This window comes from Schistocerca piceifrons, chromosome 1 (genome assembly GCF_021461385.2).
Source record: "Schistocerca piceifrons isolate TAMUIC-IGC-003096 chromosome 1, iqSchPice1.1, whole genome shotgun sequence".
NCBI lineage: Eukaryota > Metazoa > Arthropoda > Insecta > Orthoptera > Acrididae > Schistocerca > Schistocerca piceifrons.
This window is the reverse complement of record NC_060138.1, coordinates 961,463,133-961,481,747: the sequence shown is the minus strand read 5'-3', so window position 1 is coordinate 961,481,747 and position 18,615 is coordinate 961,463,133. Positions and strand designations below refer to the sequence as shown.

Here is an 18,615-nt window from a genome sequence, read left to right as displayed (position 1 = left end):
AAGATTAGATGGGAAGATCACGTAACTAATGAGGAGGTACTGAATAAAATTTGGGAGAAAGGGAATTTTTGGCACAACTTGACTATAAGAAGGGACTGGTTGGTAGGACACATTCTGAGGCATCAAGGAATCATCAATTTAATATTGGAGGCAGCCACGGAGGGTAAAAATCATAGAGGGAGACCAAGGCATGAATACACTATACAGATTCAGAAGGATGCAGGTTGCAGTAGTTACTCAGCTTGCACAGGATAGAGTAGCATGGAGAGCTGCTTCAAACCAAACAAAAACAACAACAACAACAGTAGTATTACTTGCAAAACCCTATCCGAACAGCTCTCAGATCCTGCAGGGCAAAGAAGATCACCTAACTTCCTCAGTGTATACTCCACATTTAACACTATGGTCTCCATTCATATGTCCCTAGCAAATAGTTTGATGTTTTAGAATCTCAATATTTTAATAACAATCCTTTACATGCAATATGACACTTATGTAAGATAACTAACAGTGTTTTCATCTCACCATTGCTTTCATACCAACCAAGTACAAATGTGACAAATCTCTTCTTTCCAACAATGGAAAATACTGGATGGAATATAACCATATCATGAAAATGATTGTTGCTACTCACCATATAGTGGAGGTGCCGAGTCGCAGATAGGCACTACAAAAAGACTGTCAGAAAATGAGCTTTCGTGTGTGTGTGTGTGTGTGTGTGTGTGTGTGTGTGTGTGTGTTCATTCTATCTCCGATGAAGGCCTCATTGGCCAAAAGCTCATTTCCTGGCAGTATTTTTGTTGTGCATATCTGAGACTCAACATCCCCACTACTGGTGAGTAACAACTATCCTTTCCATAATATTGGTACACATCTCTTCTTTTGACATTTGTAGTATCATTAGTCATCTGAATACATTGTAATCTCACATGGCTGATGTAGACGAGTCACACTGGCACCTTTCAAAGTTACTTTCTCATTGGAGAAACAAGAATGTAAAGTCTTGTCCTCATCTTTTGCAATACGTAACTTATGTGGTTATTTTATTTTATATGCCTGAACAGACATGGCAAATGATTTTAATGCTATTAGGTGTTATGACATACAATTGATAATGTCACGTGACTTCCCTTCACTGATTTATACTACTACACTTTTGCTTAACCTACAGAAGAGCAGACTGTTGCCACACCAAGTACTGATCCTCAACAAATTATTCACCACCTTCAAACATTTTCAGAATCTGTAACTCACAAATACAAGCTAACACTAGAAATTACATAAAAGGAACAGCTGTGAACTAATGGATTTCCCAAAAAATCTTGCTAAGATATCTTGCAAAGAAAAAAAGGGGGGGCAGAGGAGGATAGAACTTTTTTACCCTGAACACTGAAGCAACATCACATGATATTTCAGCTGAGTGAATCACTGAATACTGAACTCATTCGTTACAGTGGCAGTGTAAATTATTAATGATTTATCAATAATCTTATACTCATTTAATTAATGGATTTCTACATCTAAATCTACATTCAAATTCTGCAAGCTACTGTACACAGGATGGCAAATTTATGTTTTACAATGGACTGTAATGCTTGTATTAACATTCAGTCGCATCACCATAATAGGTAAAGTAGTATGCACTGTCTACTAGGACAGCCTTGGTGTTGCTGATGTTGGCTTTCTTGAAACTGGTCAATCTACAGATTCAAACTTCTACCTGCCAACAATGTGAAGGTGTCAAAAATACATACCAAAGGATATACTTTATGTTTGGGAATAAAAAAAGATAGTGCTAAGAGCATGCTATTTAAAATACTGGAGGGCATACCAACTTACTGCCTAAGAAAACATGTAGCCCTCATTAGTGATAAGTTAAAATAGTTTTATGACAAACTGCTGTGCTACCCAACCACTTTGTGGAATCAATACTCACCAAAGTCTTTGAAATCACCATTTATCAGCAATTGTATGAGTACTTAGAACTGAATAATATGTTAAGCACCTTACAGTTTGGTTACAGGAAGGACAGGTCAGCTGAATCACTATTAGAACTCTAGGTGAGAGATGTTTTACCAGCATTTGAAGACCATGTTTACACAGATCACCACCTGTGGTCCACGATAGGTCTTCAAGTTGATACCTCCATTTTGTTCTCTAAACTGGAGCAGTATGATATTTGTAGCAACAGTTTAAAAATATTCAAATGATATCTTTATAACAGAAAGTGGGACTGATTTCTGAGGGTTAACTACTGAATCCACTCAAGGTACAACACTGAGTGGTACAGGAATCAAAAATTGAACCTCTTCTATTCCTTGTACAGACAAATGACTAACCAGACAATATTAGTGAAGAGAGATCTATGTAGATGATAGAACTTTTCTTCCTGTAAACCCTGTACTGGAAGACTTTGTAAATGTGAACCTGGTTTACTGTTAAATGGGAAAGAGACCCAGAATGTGTGGAGCCTTTCAAAAGCTGTTAATATGTTGAAACTTGACATAATTTTTTAAGAATTATACTTGACAACTAATTAACATGGAACTCTCATGCTGAACATAGAACAATTAGTTTATCATGAGTTGATATATTTGCTGAGGAGACTTAAGGCCTGTGTAATTTCAGAATATGCATGAACAGCATATTTTGCATTTTTTTCAATCTACAAAAATGTAATTGGATGGATAAAAATCTACTCACCAAGTGGCAACAGGAGCAAACACATAACAAAAGTTAAGGAAATGTGAAAGCGTTCGGAGCCAGTGGCTCCTTCTACTGGCAAAACGGTTGAAGGGGCTCTTCTGCCAGAAGACTGGGCCACTGGCTTCCAAAGCTTGTACATTTCCTCAACTTTTGTGTGTTTGCTCCCACCACTGCTTGGTGAGTAGATTTTTATCCATCTAATTATATCATATTTTCAAAAACTGAGAATTCATTCTAAGCCTCTGTTCATTAAATACAAGATCAAAACAGTAATTAATGTATATACAAGGTGTGTTCAAAAAGTAAGATGGCTTTATATTTTTACGAAAAAATATTTATTCACCAATATTCATGTTGTCCCCTTCACAGTAATGCCCCTCAGATACAATACACTTGAGCCAACGTTTCTTCCAATCCTTATAGCACTTCTCATTAGCATTTTTTGGTACAGCCTTGAATATTTCCAGCGATGCAGTTTTTATTTCCTCAATCGTTGAAAATCTTCACCCTTTCACAGGTCTCTTCAGTTTTGAAAACAGAAAAAAGTCACAAGGGACCAAATCTGGTGAATATAGTGGCTGAGGCATGATTGTCGTGTTGTTTTTGGCCAAAAAATCTCACAAGCAATGATGAATGAGCAGGTGCACCATCATGATGCAAAAGCCATGAATTGTTTTTCCACAATTCCTGACTTTTTTGAGTACTGCTTCTCACAAATGGCGCAAACGTCAAGGTAATACTCCTTATTGACCATACAACTTTGAGGTAAAAATTCATGATGCACTACGACAAAGAAATTGCAAAAAAAAAAACAGTGAGTGAACCTTTGGCAATTGATTGAACTTGCCGTGCTGTTTTCGGTGTTGGCTCTCAGGGAAGCTTCCATTGGGACGACTGGGCTTTGATTTTGATGTCATAACCGTAAACCCATGTTTCATCACCAGTTATGACCCTTTTGAGCAAATCAGGATCATCATTGACGTCATTCAAGAGCTCCTGAGCGATGCTCATGCAATGGTTTTTCTCAGCAAAATTGAAAAGTTTAGGAACAAACTTCGCCGACACACATCTTATCCCCAAAACATCTGAAAAAATTGCATGACACGAGCCGACCAATATGCCAACATCCTCAGCAACTTCTCTCACAGTAATTCGACAATTTTCCAAAACAATTTTCTTCACAGCTTCGACGTTATCATCCGTTGTTGATGTGCTGGGGCGTCCAGAGCGAGGTTCGTCATTGGTATCTTCTCTGTCATCTTGGAAGGGCTTGTACCACCAGTAAACATTTATTTTAGTTAGAACAGACTCACCGTGTGCCACCGTCAACATTTCAGGTGTTTTAGAGCATTTGATTCCATTTTTCACATAAAATTTTATGCAAATTCTTTGCTCCATTTTTTATAATAATCTAAAATCACCGAGCACGCTAAGAACAAACGAAGTACGCCGTACACTTGAAACTGTGAACATATGGTTGGGAAATGTGTGCCCACATAAAAAGAGAGAGAGAGAGAGAGAGAGAGAGAGAGAGAGAGAGAGAGGAGGAAGAAGAAGAAGAAGAAGAAGAAGAAGAAGAAATCAACAATCGAATGTGCGCTGCTTCTGCTTGCGCAATTTGAAAAGTCACCTTACTTTTTGAACAGCCCTCGAATATTTACTGTGTTAATACTTGCTACTTGCTGAACCACTGACCACTGGTGTAAAAAGCCAAGGAAATTATTTGCTTTAGTCTACAGTTGCACCAAATCTATTTTGTTTTTATATAATAATTCCTTCACAAATCCAATGTTAGTACAACATTGTGTAACATATTTATATAGAATTAAATATTAAAAAATATGAATAAGTGAAGTATGCTGATTAAGTATACTCCTCTTATTTACGGCAAATGAGTAGAAAAGAGTTTGCATTATATATGATTTTCATAAAAATAACTAAATAAGAGAACCAATTTAAAAAAAAACTGACTGTGGTTTATTAGGGAAATGATTAATTACACAAGTAAACACACATTTTTTGCCCCAATAGCTGAATGAAAACTGGACTGCTCTGAAGTTATGTACACCATTCATCATGCTGTACATATTATAAACAAATGTGTTCATAACATTAACTGAATTTTCCATTGGTGCTTGGCAGAACATAACAACAACATTAAAAACGAAAAAAATTCCTAATACTTTGAAAAATTAAGTTCATCTGGTCTCGAACTGGCTTCTCAGGCCATCTTGTCACTTGCATATGGGCCGAGAAACCAAAAGCCAGTTCGTGACCAAACAAATATAATTTTGTAGAGCATTAGAAAATGTTTTCCTTTTTAATATTAAATTAGTTTATGTCCAATTCATACATTAAATGTTTGAAGTGTTCATAATTTGGCCAGCTATCTTGAACCCACTAGTGACATAACAGAAGCTGCAACTGAAAGATTAAGAGAACAGTCAAATGGAGAGCAAAAATGGTTACAAGAATGAGAAACAATGTTGTTAGTTTGTCAGGACAGATTGCTCGAAAAAAATCTTTGGCAACTATCTCCATAAGGAAAGTAACAAACAGAGAAATGGACAAAATTACTTGTAAGTGACCTACAATCATCCCATGGGAGATCAATAACAGATAACTGTACTTTGATTATAAGGTCAGTCATTCCACATACATAGTTTTTTCCCCAGTAATAATAGTGAAAGGATGCCACAACAACGAAAGATATTCACTGTACTAGGACAAAGGAATACTGGACTAACAAAAAGTTTAGCAGAAAAGGATTTTTAAAAAAGTAATGAGATGTTGAAGAAAGACTTGAACTTAGCACATTCCCATGTAGTTCAGATAAGAAAGTTTCTAAATGTCTCCTGATTAAAAACAGAAACTTGACGCAATGACGACATATAAAGCATAGTAGTAACTATCCTTGGAAAAAAATACACACACACACACACACACACACACACACACACACACACACACACACAGACAGAGAGAGAGAGAGAGAGAGAGAGAGAGAGAGAGAGAGAGAGAGAGACTCTTGCCTCCCAAGAATGCACTACAGTAACAAAAGGAATATAATTCAACCTGTTTGACGCTGCTGTTGTGGTTGCTGCTGCTGCTGCTGCTGCTGCTGCGAAGAAGCTGTTGTTGAAACCTGAGGTTGGAATGTGGTATCTTGTACTGAGGAAGTAGTTACTGGTGCTGTTGCTGGGGTTTCATTACTGGCAGTTTCACTTTGATCAGACACATTAACTGCAGGTGGTGCACTGGAATTTTGAGCTCCGTTAGTGTTATTTGTGCCAGATGACGTAGTACTGATATTTGTCTGGGATGACGCTGTTTGGCGATTTCGGTTATCACTCCCCCTGTTTGTCATGACATTTATCTGTGCCTGCAGGACAATAATTTACAAATCAATATTATGTAGCAGTTAAATTAACTTACATTTTGTATGATACTACACGATAAGTAAAAAAAGGAGATGTCTGGTATAGGGTAACAACGACTGAGAAAAACCTGTCACGTGGTAATTGTATTGCAACACAAAATTTACTAATTCAATTCCACTTCTTACAATTTGAGAAGCTGTTTCAAAGAAATAAGTAATTTTGAACTATTTCCTCTCGAAGTACAGCATTTGAAAATTTGTCACACCCTTTCTTCCAAGATACACAATTTGTTCCAGAAAAGAAAACAGCCATGTAATTGCATAAAAAATTACGACAAATAATTTGCCGTAGTAGCAGATGTTTGCTTTTTATTAACTGTATTTGTAAACAGCAGAACTGAGAAAAAATTAGCATGAAACGAGTGAGCAGATTACTGCCAAGAACTGCACTTTCTTGCATTCACAATGAACCATGGTGGAGAAATGAAGATTTCAAAGTTATGAAGCAAGGAACTATACAGAATGGCACAGGGGGGGATTATAAAGTAGTACAAAAATAGCTAACAACAGTATTCAAGTTCTTCATTAGTACCGCAAATTTAAGCCTTACATGGCATGTTATGATAAAGGCTGTATTCCGTCGTCATAAGAATGGACCTGATGTTAAGAAACACGAACACGATGACTGGTCAGCAGTTGTGGCACATGTACACTGGTGGTGTTACTCTCTTGGAAGTAGGTCTTATTTACGTTTTAGATGCCTTATTATTGCATTACTAAAAATAAAACTTTCAGATATTCTAATGTATTAACAGCCATCAATATTTTTCTTAATCATACTTTAGCAATGTAGTTTTTCTTTCAAAAATTGTGTACAGCTGTAATCTCTCTCTAAACACTGTAGTCCATTTAAAATTACTTGATAGCTCACATCTGTCACTTGATGCTACTATGTTGCCACATCGGCTACCGCTCGGTTAAAGGCAGATCCTATTGCACTGGAGGTTGTGGCGATGCCACTGCACTACAGCAGTTCTTCAAATTGTGCCGTTACATTTATTTATGTATGGAATGAATTGCAATGACCATTTTCTGCCTTCAACAAGTTTGGTTTTACACTATGTCGTATGAAATTTATCTACTGTAAGCCTATCCGCCTATCCTATCTCTATGATTATGTGAAACTGAATCGTATCTTGTGCGATGGGATCCAGTAGTCTTTGGCTAGTGGTATGTATGAAATGTGTGTATTTCATTAGCATCAGTGTGTGTGTGTGTGTGTGTGTGTGTGTGTGTGTGTGTGTGTGTGTGTGTCACACATGCGGTGACGTGTGAAATAAAAGGGCCAGGGCCAGGATTCGGAATCTGAACACAGCAAGAAAAATGGCAGACCAGGAATTGAAAGTTAACTAACCATTTGTTGTGGCAGTTTGGCAATGGTGAATAGTTCACTTGCAATGTAGAGCGCTCTGGTTGGAGGACAGAATCTCCAACACATGAAGGGTCAACTATCAAGTAATTTTAAACAAAATCTGTTGTATTCTTTCCCAAGTTTACAAAGATAACTCACTTTGAATTTTCCGAGAAACTTTATGTACTAAAGTTAAGGCACTTCTGTAACCAAAACGTGTGGCAGAGTCAATAGCGTTGGAGGTTGATAATCCAGTATTCTGCGCATTCTGTTTCAAGCTGTTTGGTCTATTTTCTCCATTCAGTCTGAATACCTGCATCATTTCCATATACAAATTCATCAAATATATGCTGTAATACATATCTTATCATTATTTTTGTGAATAATGCATGCCATCTCATTTCACGGTGTATACGCACACAAGGAAAAAAAATTCTGAGATTTTTTCTGGATTCCCAGTTAAAAATACATTTTCTCCCGGGTGAAAATACACTTTTCCCGTACTAAGTGACAGTATATTTTCTGTTTAAACTGTAAAACTTATCAATCCTTTGAATGGAAATGGTTTTATACAGCAGCGTAGAATTTCTCGACACATTAGAAAACTAAACTTGGAGGGGGCGGGGCACGTTTTGGAAAGATCTTTGATGTGCGGCAACATGTACGGTGCATATTTTCGTATTACGAAAGTATAAATTCGAATTCCACCAACAGGAAAAGTTAATGGTTTAAATTAATATACATAGTGTTGCTACAAGAAAAGCAAAGCTTTTGCATATAATATTTGTCTTCAAGATTAATAAGCCACAAGAGAAGCTAAACTTTCACATATAATGTTGATCTGTTTAGCGCATGTTACACTTTAAGATACATCACACAAATACGCCAGTAAAATTTTTAATACCGACATAAATCTCTGACCTTCTGGGCTCAAAATTCTTCTAAATGGTTCGTCATCAAAGAGTTGATTCTTAAATGAGAGCAAACACTCTGTAATTTAAGAAATTCATCGTCCATTCTCGCACATAGTTCATCTTGCGTAAAAGGAAATTTACTTTGAAAATAACGCTTTTCCAACCACAATTCACAATATTTTCCCACGACCTGTTAGAAATAGATTCTTTTCAGCGGTTGCCAGAGAGCGCCAGTTAAGAAGCGTCACAGCGCTTGCGCAACTACAGTGACGTAGGAAGCCCGTACGTTCATACGTGTAAAACATTAAAAGATCTTACTCGCATTATGTCATAAAAAAAACAAGACATTAGAGGATACTCAAGAGCATCAGAATTTCGTGAACCATACTAAAATGCATAGTTCACCTTAAAGTGCACATTCGTATGTCCAGATTCCCAATGATGTAGGTCTCGACCTGCTATTAAGCTTTATGGTGTGGTTTTCAGGATGTAAATTTTCTTGGAATACCAGCACTGTATTCTCTCACGTTTGGTTCTTTATTATGGCATAATGCCATAAGTGCTAGAAGAAGAAAACGTGCATCTGAAATGCAGCGAACAGTTGAAACTAGCCAACAGAGTGGAATTAAACACTTCGTTTCAATTAAATTTACTGCCTCACTAGGAAAGCTGAATAAAAGCAGAATTTCTTTAGCAAACCAACAAAATAACTTTATTGTTCTGCAAGGTGATTAATGCTTGACTATCAGAAAGGTGTAAACAAAATAAAATCTGAAACTAACAACATATTTTAACCTTCCCTAATTATGTGAATGTATTTTAATTCACTTGATAGTGCCCAGCCACAGAAAACTGTTTTGTTTTCATTTGACATGAGAGCAGTAAACAAAGAGGATACAGAAAAATCACTAAATGTAATGTCACTAAATGTAATGTCACATGGGACTACCCACCCCCCACTATAACTCAGACTGCTCTGTGCATCAGAACGCCAAAAAAATGACTTTTCAAAAATACGTTCATTTTGTAGCGCACATCTTTTTGAAGAGTCTAATACATAAAACATATATATTCAAGAAATGTAAGATATGCTATCTGGTTTTAAGTGTGCTGGAGTGCAGTGTCACACCTCTTCAAACAACAGTCTTATACTGCTTGTCACTGTATTCTGCTCTGTGGAACTCAAATGTTTAAACTGTATTATGTAATGAATGCCAGCAAACTATTTTAGGACACTGGAAATTAAAATAGTCCTGTAGTGCCTCTCCTGCTCCCAGTCACCCGGTTTGACATCCTACTCCTCTTAAAAATTAAAAATAAATAAATAAATAAATTGCAATTAAAACTGGATGGGATTATTTGTAACCAGGAGAATAAGAACTCTTCAGAAAATATGGACTCTTTATTGCCTGCTAGCTAATAACTTGCGCTTCTGTGTGACATAAGATTAAATGTGGGATACCTAAAACCAGTAAAGAGAAGAGACAGTCAAGACAGTACACATTTCCTCAGTCCTTAGATCCTAGCGATTTTTCTCTATAATCTTGCTACAGCTTTACATGGCGTGCTTTCCTTTCTGTGAAAGAACTATTACCTCATTGAAATTCGTCAAACGTTATGCTACATGAAAAATCGAAATGTCGTTGTCTAATACTGAAGAAGCTGTTACTACAAATAGTACCCTAGACTGGTGTGGTTTCTCCATCTGATTATGTATATTTTCCCACTGTGTGCTGTATAAAACAAAATAGGCCCTAATATTGCAGCAATTTTAACACACACCAAATAAGCGAGACTGTTTTGCCACCAATGATCATTTCTATAGTACGACAATATAATTCACGAAGAACCAATACAAAATACCTATTTGGCCTACTACAATCAAAAAGCTTTATGTTAGGAAATAGTTTCACATTTCATTCATATGCTCTAGTTTCTCATGCACAAAACCGAAAAGTAGTAGAACAAAATTTTTGCATAAATTTAGAATCGTCATATTCTTCCATAATTCGTGTGATGTCCCCATTTCTTCTCCTTCCTCGTTCTAACAAACAATCTTGTCACCACCAATTCAATTACCGTTACAGTTACAGAATTAGTGACGACTCATTCTCCGGTTAACTTTACTAACCCTGTCACAATCACCTGTTTAGTTATCCGGCGATTATTCTCTGATTAGGCATTATTACGTGTTCGTACAATGCGTTTTCTGCACTACTCCCAGAATGGAACTTAAGCAGCTGATAGCTGGGGACTACAACTGGCCCTGTTTAGTGTAGCAATCTGACCAAAAATTTTCGGTCAGAATTTCACTTTCTTGGTTACACCGAGAAGATAATACATAACCTTTCTTACCTGTTATTCCTGTTAGTCTTTTATTTCCACTCTGGAAGTCTGAATCTATGGATTTCGCTAGTAATTATAACAATGCTGAACATTTGCAAACCGAATCAACCACGTAAACAAGCAGCAGTTGGCATTCACCGGATCAGCTTTGTTCTGTTCAGCTTGTATAGCCCCGTTTCGTTTTATCTGCAGGAAAGTTCATTTCTAGATGCGACGAGGATTTCCCTGGCAGAGACATGACGTACACTATCCACACATTCAAAAATCAACTTATAATTCATTCAGAAATCAACTTAGAATGTGTTCAAAAATGTCCAAAAACCAGCAGGGGTGCGTTTCAAAACCATATGAATAATCGGTAGACTGATGTGCGCTGGATGCTAGGTGCTTTGTGAAACAAGGTTCTTTTCCTCAAGAATATGAATTTGCCCCCTCCCCCCAAAATTGCCACCTGGTTCAGATACCCCGGTTCTCTTACCAAATGAAATGAAATCCAATTAGATTCCAGCAAATATGGAAGAATGCTAACTTTAATGTTTACATCAATTTTATTTTGACCACTCCATACACCACAATCGCTGTGTAGACACTTTAGATATTTCCCAACTGCCTGGAGTGGCATGCTATTTTGTAAGGTACACATGCTCTGCTGTGGGGTGATCGGTATAGAGGATAGATCGTCAGATCAGCATAAAGGGCAAATATTTGTTACGATTTGGGAATGAATTCACAAATTAAATGACATTTGAAGCTTAACTGCTTCTTCGCTTACCTCCTTTTATGTCTTAACTACAAGAAACTATATAGAGCATAGTTTGAAAAATCATCTATGTGATCCTCCTGGTTGTGAACTAATAGTACTCGAGATGACTGTTAATCAGGTGGATACCTATCTGAACAGTTCATACCATTTTAAGCAGCAAAGGGTGCAATAGGAAGACATTCATCACATTGCACAATGAGAAAGGGAAGGGCCTTAACATATTCCAACCATTCTCCATAAATCTTAAATTACTGTTCTTAAAATTACCCAAGATTTTTGAATATTGGTTTATTTCCTGTAAACACCATTATGATAATGAACTATATGTATAAAACCACGGAATCCTGGTGCAGAGGTCACTTGTATAGAGGTCACTTGTATAAATGGAATGGACCAAAGTTTTCTAAGAAATAAGTTACATTTTTGTAAACACAGTCCTGCACACAAATTCTAATTCTGTGAATTTCCCATCTATGTCTAACATGAAAATTTGCAGACCGTGGACCACAAAATCATACCAGACAAATCAATAACCACTGAACATTATTATTTGCTATGAGGATGACAGTGGCCGGCAATTAAGCGTATCCCACAACCGAACTGCAAACCTGTATTGGAATGCCTGCCTGGAGAACTGCAGAATGTTGAATTAGCACGGGACGACACCGCAGACTGCGAGGCGGTGGCTGGCTGAAGTCGCACATGATGTCGCTCATGGCATGATAAGCATGAGACAAGTAATGGAAGACTTCTGATACACCATTAAAAACCGTCTGAGAATCCTGAGCGAGAGTCACCTGAAAATTCAAACAAATTAAATGTTCAAATGTGTGTGAAATCTTATGGGACTTAACTGCTAAGGTCATCAGTTCCTAAGCTTACACACTACTTAACCTAAATTATCCTAAGGACACACACACACACACACACACACACACACACACACACACACACACACGCCCAAGGCAGGACTCGAACCTCCGCCGGGACCAGCCGCACAGTCCATGACTGTAGCGCCTTAGACCGCTCGGCTACTCCCGTGTTGCTCAAACAAATTATTTTCACAACCTAATTGTCATCAGTTGTAAAAATGTGGTAAACAAAGCTAAGTTAGGTACAAAGCATTTCCTTCCGCATACATCTTATTAAAATAACATGCAGGAACTAAACGTAAGTGTTGTACTGAAAGTCATGAGCAATCCATTGTTATGGAAATTAATTTTTACTTATTTATCCAAACCATGTACATCACCTTAATCTACAGATTTTTATGTCAGTTTCCAACATACTTATGGTTTCCAAATCTTTATACAGACTTTTTCCAACATTTTATGAGGAAAAAAATACCTTGCATTAGAAGTCTGATCTAGCTGCTTGAAGATACTGACACGGCTTTCTGGATGTCCTCCAATATTTCTAGTGTTGATCTTGCAGCTCGCTTTCCGCACAGCCAAAAAGACTGTAGTCAGAGTGCCAAGTCAGGATTGTAGGGAGGGTATGAATAACTTTCCATTTAAAGACCGTGAACATTCTCCTCAGTAACACTGGCAGTACAAGGTCATGCATGATCATGCTGTAGAATGATAATCAGCAGCACATTTTCTTTCTTTTATAAGGAATTTGCTGGCAGTATGAGTCAAAATAAAACACCGGTGTGCGTCATTTTGTAAACATACTTTGTGCTCATTTGACAGAATGTCCCAATGAGTAAACATGTAGAGTAAGTCTGTAGATTGTGATAACGTGTTAATTTTTATAACATTGTTGGAATTGCAGCTACGGCGCCTCACAATCTTCAAAACAATCCCACAGTTAGCTACTGTGTCATACCCATCCTACAAACTATCCACACTTGCTTCTACTCTCCGTAACTGTAAATTGTGTTACGACATCATAGGGGAAATTTCTGCCACATACAACCATTACATAAGACTTTCCAACTGTCTACATGACCTCTGATAATTTTCTGCTAATTCCAAGCACATTTTCCGCGTATCTGCAAACATCAAAGTAACCTGTTCCTATTCAAGGATTTTTAATGATTTCATTTTACCTTAAATCTAGACATATTCTCCTGTATCACCCCTGCCCTTTTTCTACACTCTCAAAAGCAAACCTACGAACTGTCTCCAAATTATAAGAAGACTTAATGTGACGGGAGCCCACATTATGCTCATCTTCGAATGTAGACATCAAATTTCAGATTTCTCACTGAGTGAAACCAAACAAGCTCAATGAAGATCAGTTTCTAACAAGGGAACCTCCCCATCGCACCCCCCTCAGATTTAGTTATAAGTTGGCACAGTGGATAGGCCATGATAAACTGAACACAGATCAATTGAGAAAACAGGAAGAAGTTGTGTGGAACTGTGAAAAAATAAGCAAAATATACAAACTGAGTAGTCCACGGGTTGCATATGCAACATCATGGACAAAGTGAGCTGAGACGCGTCGTGGTCTCGTGGTAGCGTGAGCAGCTGGTAAACGAGAGGTCCTTGGTTCAAGTCTTCCCTCGAGTGAAAATTTTATTTTCTTTATTTTTGCATAGTTATTATCTGTCCGTTCGTTCATTGACTTCTCTGTTCACTGTAATAAGTTTAGTGTCTGTGTTTTGCGACCGCACCGCAAAACCGTGCGATTAGTAGACGAAAGGACGTGCCTCTCCAATGGGAACCGAAAACATTTGATCGCAAGGTCATAGGTCAACCGATTCCTCCACAGGAAAACACATCTGATATATTCTATACGACACTGGTGACGGCATGTGCGTCACATGACAGGAATATGTTGTTGACCCACCTAACTTGTACACTTGGCGAAGGGGTAAAAAGATTCTTTTACCTTGCCCGATTTAGGTTTTCTTGTGGATGTGATAATCACTCCCAAAAAAGTGATGAAAACATAAGAGTTTGTCACATAAACTGAAAATAAAAAACTAAACGTTTTACTCAATGGTAGATTTGAACCAAGACCTTTCGTTCCGCAGCTGCTCACCTTACCACGAGACCACGGCGCTCCAGCGTTCCCAGTGTCCTTGACGTTGCCTATCTTCTTATAAACTACTCAGTTTGTATATTTTGCTTATTTTTTCACAGTTCCACACAACTTCTTCCTGTTTTCTCAATTGATCTGTTTTCAGTTTTTCAAGGCCTATCCACTGTGCCAACTTATAACTAAATCTGAGGGGGGTGCGATGGGGAGGTTCCCTTGTAAGAAACCGCAATCTATACCCACTTGCAATTTTTCTTTTCTGCTCTTGAGCACATGGTTTCTATTATTTGATTAATCCAATGACACACACACACACACACACACACACACACACACACACACACACACACACACAGTCAAAATAGAAATAATAAATATTGTACGGGTACAAACATTTTCATCGAACGGTGGATCTTCATTCATTAAGCGCTGGTACTGCTGAATGAATGGACTCAGTCGTTGTTGAATTCTTGTCATTGTAGCCAGAATTTCACCCATAGCAGCTGTCCTAACAGTTCTACAAAAGAAATCAGAAAATCAGCAAAAATTCTGGATGAGTAACTGACAACATAGACACATCTGATAACTACTATGATGAACAACAAGAAAAAGCTTTATTCAAACAACACTCTGAATGAAAGTTAACTTAATATGATTCAGGGTTTCAGTAAATCGAGCTGCCTGAGCCTATTCATATTTTCATCTATAGAAGATTATAACTTGAAGTGACACAAAAAAAATTAAAAATAAATAAAAATAAATAAACAAAAGAAATAAATAAAAATCAGAGGTTCACAATGAATACTTTCACCTTCTGAGCTCAGTATGAAGAACATCTGTTGCAGATATATCTGTTGGGTTAATCTTGTTCCACCATTCATTTACCAAGGTCAGGAACTAATTATTTAATTCTCCTATGTTGCACAGTATGCCTTGTCGTGCATGTAAGAAGTTTGTTATTTGCCTTGCATGTGACAGAAGCAGTATGTCTTTATTGTTTACAAACAAAAGTTTTTCTTCCTCAGTTTTAGTATGTTTAATGTTTTTATTTTGTTAAACACACACACACACACACACACACACACACACACACACACACACAAAGTAGGAGAAATTATTGTTATTGTAACTTTCAGAACTGTTAGTTCCCTCTTTCCTAAGAAAGGCTTATTTTATCAATATTGAGCAATATTGCTTGTGCTTACCAAGGCACCTTATGAACAAGGCTGTTTTAGACCCTCACCATCTCGTGTACAAGCAGAAACAAATACTGGCTAGCAGTGTGAGTACAAAAAAAAGTGAGTGAGTGGCATGTATATTGCAAATGCTGAAACTTCATGCCTGCACTTCCAAACAAGCTGATTACCATTTGGTGCAGCATATAACAATAATGTGTACGTGTATTTACAAAATCTAAGACACTCTTACTAAGTGACAAAACTAAGGACTTTTCTATAATAAAAGTTCTACATACATCAAAGTATAAAGACTGGCTGACATTGCTACATCTTCTGGTTTAAACACTATTTGGAAGTGCCTTCTGCATAACGTAATGGAAAGAAATTTCAGTAAATTGGGAAATAAATGTGTAACAGCTTCAAAATTTAAATATCATTAACCCTCCTGGAAATTCAACATTTTACTGTTGATGACAAATAAAAATCTGCTTTTAAGTTTGTCTATGACATGACAATCAGAAAACAACTATGAGAGCGACTTAGTCTTTTTGGAGAACTGATTTCATTCACTTTAAATACTGCAGTTTATTTATAGGAAGTCTAATGAAATATTTGCTTTTCCTCTCTGTAGCCAGGTCTGCATACTAGAAAAAAAAACACACTGATATTTTTTTCTTCTTGTAACTCGGTGTGTTAAAACCTATTTTTGCACTGTAGCCTGTACTTAATATTAACAAATATGCAGAAATCAACAAACGAAGTAATTTTAATGACCACTCATTATCATGAACAACAGACAGATCTTCCAAACAGGAACCTGACTGTGTGATTAAGTGCATATCTCATTCTACAACAATTTTGGAAAAGCCACAAACAGTCATAAGAGAAATGTATTCACTTGCGAAGTCATGTCAACTATATTTAAGAACTACTTCATTTCACCAGAGACAGAAGATGCAATGATATTAACTAACAAATTATGCTATAATCACATTAATCTACAGAACAATTTTATTCTGTCTTCTGTAACAAATCTGATTGTAAATGTACAAGATTTCACTTACTCTGGACCCCTTCCTGAATTATCATCAGAATTAGGTGATGTTCCTGTAGGTTGACTATTTCCACTGGTACTTTCAGATGTAGCAGGCTGATCTTGTGCACCAGCATCTTGTGAATCACCTCCTGAATTACCTGTTACAATATTGAAAACTAAGTAACGAAAATACTTAATAAGTTACATGAAATTGCTAATAATGTTTAAATGCTGTCAAGAGGAAATTTGAAAATATTCCTACTGTTTCCATGTGAAGGTATCAAATCAAAATTATATACAAATATTACAAAATATTTATTGATGCAGATGTTTCCTCTCAGTTATAAATAACTGGAGATCTGTACATGCTAGCCAGAATGGAACCGCACTGTGACCAGGCAACACAATTCCCAGCAATGAGCCACATAACAACTCTATTTTAAGAAGTTTATTTCTCTTGGTGATTGAGACAATCATACTGCTGAAGCAATCAAATAGAGGTGGAAGAGATGATTGGTGGTATTATATGAAAACAATACACTGATACCTTAAAGTGAAGATTTTGAGTCGCAGACATGTGGGGAAAAAAGAAAGAACTAAACAAGTAAGATTTCGGGCAAAAGGCCTCCTTCTGGAGTAGACGGCACAACTAGCACACACCATTTCACTGCCTCTGGCTGAGAAGTTGTATGTATCCCCAAAAAGAATGCTAGCCAGTCATTCATAAGAAATTAAAAATCAATCCATCATACTGCATAATTTGCAGGAAAATTTAACACAGTGGAACAGAACTTATTTACTGTTTCTACATGTGCACCCTTTTTGTCTCTAACTGCATTTGTGTTCAAAGTTATATGTAAAATAAGGGAAAGGCAACCACTCACCTACAATGTATCAATGCAGGGAGCACAGAAACACACAACACAAATCGGCATTCAAACCAGGTTTTGAACACTAAATTTTTCTAGAAACAGTACACAGGCAACCTCACAGATATCCGAATGCACACTCCCATGGCAACAGCCAATTATTGCAGTAGTAGCATACAGCAGCAGTATTTGCTACAGTTTCAATATCACACTCGGATATGTTCTTTCCATTCCATTCAGATGGAAAAATGATTAATAATGGTTAACACGTGCATAGGGCAATAGGTAAAATAATAGTCCTTTTATATGTTGCTTATCAGAAGCCGAATTTTTTACTGATTCCTTGTTGCAAACTGGATACTTGAAAATTCCAAGCAATGCTCTGTGATCAGACTCCTTGCAGTGTGCCGTTTCATCAATTTCTCCTTACTATTTATGAACATACAATGTAAGCTTTCACGGCCAGTATTGTCTTCAATTAAAACTTCCGGGCTGATAGGCCGTGCTCGACGTATAAAACTTGATCCTGACGATACGGATCACAACGACGAAAAAGAGCCCGACCTGTCACACGGAGATAATCTAGGTGAGTCCTGGCATAAAGAAGCACATAATATGCAGTATCACCCATTTACGGAGGAGAAAATTTCCAAATTCATCTTGCTGGGAATTCTCCTATGGATTTCTTCAGACGAATTGCTGCAACTTGTAGTTGATGAAACAAACGATAATGCAGTCAACATATTGCTGAGCGAAAATACAAAAGAGGGATCTAGGATCTTTAAACTGAAACCTCTAAGTATAGGCAAATTAATAGTTTTCCTGGGTGTTTAGTTACATATGGGTAACATTAAATATCTGCGATTACAAGACTACAGGAAGAAAGAACCGCTGTTTGAGAATAGTGGAATAGTGATGAGTATAAGCAGAGACTGGTATTTGTTCATATTATCATCTCTGCATTTTGCAAAAAATCCACTTCCAGGAAACCCAAAACCAGACGATCGTTTATATAAGATACG

General features: G+C 37.1%; 1 protein-coding gene across 8 annotated transcripts in view; it reads right to left on the bottom strand.

The window, feature by feature from the left end:
- LOC124719303 (large proline-rich protein BAG6) overlaps positions 1-18,615 on the bottom strand; it is a 240,856-nt gene that overhangs the window by 119,039 nt on the left and 103,202 nt on the right. For 7 of the 8 annotated variants that reach the window (XM_047248444.1, XM_047244970.1, XM_047245657.1 and 4 more), the window contains 4 exons: positions 16,753-16,882; positions 14,904-15,027; positions 12,128-12,316; positions 5,782-6,088 (listed from right to left, as the gene is read on the bottom strand). In XM_047248444.1, the coding sequence (XP_047104400.1) occupies positions 5,782-6,088; positions 12,128-12,316; positions 14,904-15,027; positions 16,753-16,882 (750 nt within the window). The remainder of the gene's footprint in view (positions 1-5,781; positions 6,089-12,127; positions 12,317-14,903; positions 15,028-16,752; positions 16,883-18,615) is intronic. The other variant, XM_047248452.1, reaches the window with a different exon arrangement.